The following is a 6,864-nucleotide window of genomic DNA, read 5'->3' as shown; positions in this document are numbered from 1 at the left end:
CTTTCCCTTAGAAAAGAATGCATAACTGAATCTTCTACTTCCTGAAGCTTCACAGCCATTGGTACGTTTTCACACATCATCTTTTGGCTTAACTCTATGAAAATGGCGGGCGACAAATTCTGACTCAAAGGAAGACTAAACTCTTTGAGAAGAGCTGAAGTCACTTTCCCCTAATACCACCACCTTTTCTTTTTGTAAATATCTTAAAAGATGCAACTACTTGGACAGCGAATTATTTTTTTGTAACTTTTCAATAGAAAAAGAATTGATCTTATATTTGGTCACACACTGTGTATGTACAAGTACACACGGAAAAATGACTTGGATAGTTGTGTCTAAGAAAAGTGCATATTTTAATCTAGAGGAGACATTTTGTGTCTCCAGCCACAACACATAGTGTTATATGACTTATTATTTTAGGGCCAGTTCAATGTCCTCCCAGTGATCTGGTAAAATTTTTGATTGAAAGGGTGAAAAAATTTGCGCAATTTGGTAATGACAGAGGGGTCCACCTCTGGATGAATGCGCCCCTTGCTGCCCGCCAGGCACTTATTAAAGATAATGTTAAATCGCAAGCAGTAAAACCCTCTGGTAGCATTGAAATATAAATTGTACTGACTTATCCTAGGGGGAAGATTTAGGAACTTCTCCACGAGCTGAAGTTCTGGCAGAGGTTCCGTGATGAGGCGATCTCCATCGACAATGTGAAATTGCTCAATCGGAAAGTATTTTAACCACCTTTCCAGATGTTTGGTGTAGATGCTGGTTCTTACTGCCTTGTATTTTGTGTTCACTTCACAGGTATTAGGGTCTATTGCCAGCTTCTCAAACTTGTAGTAAGTTTTATTCTTCCTCTCCTTCCCCTCTAGCACCTGAGTGTAATCAGAAATAGCTCTTGTGGTTGGCTCCCTGACAATGATCAACAACTTGATGGATGAGTTCATCTTGTAAATCCTTTCCGGAACCTCCTCCGTGATAAAATATGCTGGGCTCTTTTCAATTGTGATTTGCTGTGGGTAAGAAAAAGGCATCTTTTTCCTGTACCACTCAATGCCCTTGGCATAATTCTCATCATTGTCAAAAAAGTGGATTTCTTGAGAGGCTTTGACCACAGCTGGATGGAGGTTCAGCATCTCAAGCAGGGCCCTGGTGCCCCCTTTCCTCACCCCAATGATAATGGCCTTGGGGAGCTGCTGGACCAGGTCATGAAGGTGAACCTGATCCTTGGAAATGTTGCCCTTCCGGAACTCGTGCAGCAGGCCACGTTTAAACTGCAGGGCGCGGAGAGGGAATTCGGCCTGGCCGCGGGCTCCAAATCGGCCTTCGATGGGGCAAATGGGCTGTAGCCTGAAAGCAACAGAAAGCGGCTTTTAGAAGCTCCTGGCGACTAACTTGTCATTTTTCTGCTTCCCTAGCTGGAGTAAGACTTTAGATGCATAAATAAAACCACTGGTTCCCAGCCTGCTACAATCCATAATGAACATATGTTTGGGAAATTTTATTTTAAGCAACCCTGTATTAAATGGAGCACACATAATTGATGGGATTATTTTTATTAGGGCTCCTTAAAATTTTTATTCGCCAAGCACTTAATTGACTACAGCATGCATTGATGTTCGCAGTCCAGGACAGACAAGTGACACCAGCCATACTAATAGCCTTTTAACAGCTCACCAGTTAACATCATTTAGAAAACTCGAAAGGCAAAAGATGACCATCTTCAGCTGGGAGGCCGAAGGCTGGCTAGGAGGCCATGTTTTTTGGGTTTCGTGGGGTAGTATTTCTTGCAGCTCAGTAGCACTCACGTGGCGCTTAGAAATCTCTGAGATCTAATCTGAGTAGAGGTCCCAGTCTCTGCCCGTGGCTAGTTGTATCATCAACCTGCAAAAATCCAATCTTGGCACTTGCTGAGCTTTTCGTTCTATGAGAATTTCTGCCATTGGCCTTGGGGACAGCTAGGCAAATACTCTATTTCTTCTGCCTCTCTCTCTCTCTCTTTCTGTCTAAAGAGGTCGAGATTATGTTTTTACTTTGCTGAATGTAGGAACAAATCCAACGCCATCAGCAAGTGCTGTCTATCACCTCCCACGCCTGGGACCAGAAATCAACCAGACCTTGGCAGAGCCAGAAGCTTTGGGTTCTCACTGCCAAGCCCAGGGATATCAGGGACTCAAGCATAGGAAGGAAGAAGTGCAATGGATGGAGCCAGAAAGGAGGATTTCCACTTCAGCATTGCCCTAAATAATGAGCCACCACCACTGCTTTTTTTCAGAGAGAAAGGCGTGGTAATAATCATAATGATATTAGACTAGAGTTACTGCTTGATTTGGCACGACCAATGTCTATGGGTGGCATATGGAGTTTCCTTTTGGGTAACAGTCTGGAACCTAACTGAAATTCATTCTAACTTCCCTAAGTTTATCTGAAAAGGCATTTTAGCCTTCTTGCTAAAGGGTGTAAGATTAGTCAAAATGGCTGTTAAGCCAATCCTCCAACTGAAGCTTCTAGCTATCCTAATTATTTCGTGTCTATGTTCCCCTCTCTGTGGCAATGAGGCTGTCTCTTGCTTTTCCCAAGAGACCCTATTGTACGATTCTCATCTTCTGTAATGTTTATAATTAAAGGAAGAGGGAAACTCTGTCATGCCACGGCATTCTACAGAACTGAGGGGAAAGAGTTTGCCTGTCTGTTTAAACGTCTATCAGAATGCTTATGGAAAACTATACTCATATATTATTTGTTTGTGGTGTTTGTTTTTTATGATTTTAGAAACAACTCATGCTCATTGTGGAAAACATGAAAATATGGAATAGTATAAAAAATAACGGGGTTCACATTTAATATTTTAGGGAAACATGAATTTTGTTTTTATAAATTTGTTAACAAGATTAATATGCTAGAGCTCTACGTGTAAGATATAAAAGTAGTAACACATACGTAGTCAAAGATATTTTTAATTGTGACATTGATGGGGATATCACAAATTCATCTTTCAGCTCTTCTTGGGTTCTGGTTGAACATTAAGCCCTAATTCACTACAGCATCTGTTGAATGTAATGGATGGACTTCTCTCCAATGCATCTAGAACGATCCTTTTCTGTAAGGACTTAATTCTCTTGCAGAACTCTGGCCAAGAGAGCCTGAAACAGACCATCTCTGTCCTGTTAGAGCAGGAAAGAATTTCCCTACTTCTAGAAAGGCTGTTCTTTCTTTCCTTCCTTCCTCTTTCTACCTTCCACCTTGGCAGCTCATACCTTGCAGAACAATTGCTTTTTGACTTCCTAACTCATGGTAGGAGAAAACATATTATTTCTATTTCCTGAAGAGTAGATGCTGAGCATGGGCCTCAGACATGGAAAAAAAAAAACATGGAATCTTAGGACCGGAAGGGACAGCTCAGCCCCCCACCCAGAGAGCAGGGTCTTCAGTTACTAAAGGATAGGCCTAAGTAAGTGTGTGTCACTTTCAGACATAATTTTGTTCAAACTCTCAAATTAGAGGTTTTGGGAAAGCCCAAAAGCTGTCCCATCAGAGACCAGACACCAAGTTAAAAATGAAAAGAATCATTGACTAAATAACTACTGTGTTAATGATCACTGGATCAATCACTCAATAAAAAGGAAATGATTGGGAGCTAACTGAAGGTATTGGGAAGAACTTGACATAAAAGTTCCATCAGGGACAGGACAATGGTGCCCACCTCAAGGCTTTTCATTAATAACTAAGTACCACTTTAGAGAACTACTTGAAGTCAGTGACAAGCTCTGGATTATACCATTTCCCATAGTTAGCAACCAGTGAGTGGGAAGTTCACTTAGGAATTTTGAATTGAAAAGCATCAGACGGGTTCACTTTACTAGTTGAAACTGACACTGGCTGAAGGAAAATAAAAACCACTGCAATATTATTTGTTAAATAACCTAGTGATAAGACCTATAGATTAGAAAAGGGAAATTTTAAGGAAGATATTTTCATTTTAAGTATGGCTGCATTTTCATGGAAAATGGGAAGTGAATTCATAGAGAACATATTTCCAACTTTCTGGTGCAAGAATTAATTTTAAAGGGCAAAGAAGGGAGCTTCTCATTTCAGAAATTAACGTCTTTGTCTTTTCCAATCATACCAAATGTGGGACAGTCCAGAGGTACTCAATGTGAAGCCAGCTGATATTTGGGGGGACTTCTTACAAGTCTAGTTAGTACCTCTCAACAGTTTGCTTATTTAGAGCCAAGTGCTAGTTCTATAAATTTCCTCTCCCTGGATTTTTCCATTGTTTTCTGGGCAATTACTCTGAGCGACAGCCTCCTCATCTGGTCCTTTCAGCTCCTGGAAACCAGACTTAATTAACATGGTTAAAACTCCCCAAGCCTGCAGCCATCTTTCCAAAGCAATGGATTCCAACTTGATGAGCTCCTTTCCAGACTCATACATAATTTTAACTTTCCCAATAGCACATTCATTGCTCACTCATAAATTTCAAAATGAAGATAAATAGATACAGCATCACTATTTTGCGATGGCTAGAGGTCGACAACCAGATGCACACAGACCACACTGAGCTCTTGTAAAGGACATTTTTAACATATACGGCTTTATCCCTTCTCTGAAAACAAATGTCAACGCACACAGAATACAAATGGATCTTGACGAACACCTTGGTTTGAGCAACTTGGAGCTCTTTCTTTTAAAGGCTCAATAAATCAAAACCAATATTGCAGAAAAGCACATTTCTTGGGAATTTTGAGAGAGGAAAACAAATGGATAGGTTCAGGATTATGTCCTAAGGAAGTTTAAATCAAGAGACACTTGAAGTCACACAGGCATAAGTATGTGTTGAATTACCTACCTATCCAAGCTCCCAACTCTGGCGACTAGATACAGCAGACTCCCAACGGCAAGGATTCCCAGCACCAGGAGCTTCTGTCTCAGCCACGCCTGCTGTTTGAATAGCATGGCCCTCCATCAACCTTCGGGACTTCTGCAGCCTGAGAGACAGGGAGAGAAGGGGACTCATCAGCAGGCGTCTCTAACAGGCTCTGTGGTTTGTCACAAAGCCACAGAGGGGGAGTACAGGCGATTAAGTGATACTTCATGGAGAAACCCATACTGACCTTGACAATGTTCAGGGTGTAACAGCTATTTACCCAAACTTGCCTTCCTTTTCCTGGCCCATGTTATAAGATCCAATACTAAACTAGGGGGAAGCTCCTAACTAGACAGAACCTGCTGGGCAATTGTCAGAGTGAACTAATGCATATATTATAACATATATATTCCCTGTGTGTGTACGTACATATATTTGTTGTTACTGTTAGTCATTCAAAGAACACTGATAAAATGAGCAGCTGGGTAACCTGAGGTTTGCCAGTAGGGCAAATAATAAACTGAAGGTTCTGCTCCAGAATAACCAGACAAATGTAGAAATTCCTTTTCAGTAAGTGATCATTTGGGGCATAGCAATGACATATTTTACTTGCATGTTTTTTTGTTTTGTTTTGTTTTGTTCTAATTGTGAAGGGGGTGAGATCAAAAGCTAGTTCTTTACTCCCCGAGGTCATCAGTGGCAACTATCAGGACCTCAGATATTGGAGGACAGTGGCTCCAAGTAACCTGATGTTGCCCTTCGCCTCCTCTGCCCGGTCCTGGATTGGACTGACTGAGGTTTGGAAACATGCTCAGACTAGATTCCCCTGCTGTGTGACCCCCTTCTGGCTCTCAATGAATTCACACAGATTTGGTGATATGGGTCTCATTCTTCTATCATGACAGAAGCTTGCCGGGAAGCTTTGTACTCTTATTCCTGAAATAAGGCTGGTTGAGGAGTGTAAGGCTTTACTAGTGCTATTATTAAATTTGGGGGGAAAATGCAAGCTTTCAATTCAGCCTTTCTTATTAAAAGTAAATCCAATCCCCCTTTCAAGATAAGATGGTTTGTTTCTTATTGAAACTCAAAATAGTAACCCGAGAAGAGGGACTCCAGCAGTGGGCCATGGGTAGAAATTGTTTTCTTGCAATGGTATTTCCACGTTTGCTATGTGGAAAGGGATATACCAGGACTGATCGACTGGTCTATTCATTTGCTCGTCAAGAGATTACTGAGCACTAAGAACATTTCCAGCTATTCTATTAGGTTTATGGAGGATTCCAAAAAAGATACTGAAAGAGTTTTAGCCCTTGAAAAACGAATAAGGGGAGAAGTAATTGCAAAACAACCAGAGAATGCAACCTAATAATAATGTATAAATAAATGTTGAGGAAAAAAATGAAGAAACGGTCAGGGATGTGAGCTCCATGGGAATGCTTTTTCTGTGGAATGTAGTACATGACCTGGTGAGGAGGGTTTAGGAAGAAATCCCAAGGGAGAGAGGTCAGAGCAGTATTAATCCAACACACAGTCAACAAGTATTTATGGAACATGCCTTATATGCTAGATTCTCTACCAGGTGCTAAAGAGACAGTGGCCAACTGGGGGTCTGTGGTCTAGTGGAGAAGACAGATATTAAACCAGTAAACAGAGGATTCACATATACTTACAAATTGTAATACCAAAGGAAAATTACAGGATACAGTGAGAAAGAATAACGGGAGGAAGCTATTTAGTCCTTCCTGAAGGAGTGACACTTGGTCTGACAGCTGAGGATGAGAAGCAAGGAGGACAGGACTAGGGCAGAGTGGGTTTCAGGCAGAGGAACCCCCATGCACAAAAATACCGAGGGGGAAGAAGGCTTGGGTGGTTTGAGAAGCGAAGGAAGTCTGGCATGGCTGGACACAGGCATTGAGGGGGACAGAGAAAAGGCTAGGAGCCAAAGCAGAGAGGAGGCAATAGGAAATGGGTCTTTGCAGGCACTGGGTGAGCCTGTGGTT

The 6,864-nt window shown here is 41.6% G+C and overlaps 1 protein-coding gene across 1 annotated transcript; it reads right to left on the bottom strand.

Annotated features, from left to right (window-relative positions):
* Positions 1-416: 416 nt before the first annotated feature.
* Positions 417-4,953, bottom strand: HS3ST5 (heparan sulfate-glucosamine 3-sulfotransferase 5). Its single transcript, XM_021693623.1, has 2 exons — positions 4,847-4,953; positions 417-1,347 (listed from the first exon to the last, which is right to left on the bottom strand). The coding sequence occupies exons 1-2, from the start codon at positions 4,951-4,953 to the stop codon at positions 417-419; spliced, it is 1,038 nt and encodes a 345-aa protein (XP_021549298.1).
* Between the last annotated feature and the right edge of the window lie 1,911 nt (positions 4,954-6,864).

Source organism: Neomonachus schauinslandi, chromosome 8, assembly GCF_002201575.2.
Source record: "Neomonachus schauinslandi chromosome 8, ASM220157v2, whole genome shotgun sequence".
NCBI classification, from domain to species: domain Eukaryota; kingdom Metazoa; phylum Chordata; class Mammalia; order Carnivora; family Phocidae; genus Neomonachus; species Neomonachus schauinslandi.
The sequence above is the reverse complement of the archived record's forward strand: the minus strand, read 5'-3'. Positions and strand labels throughout refer to the sequence as shown.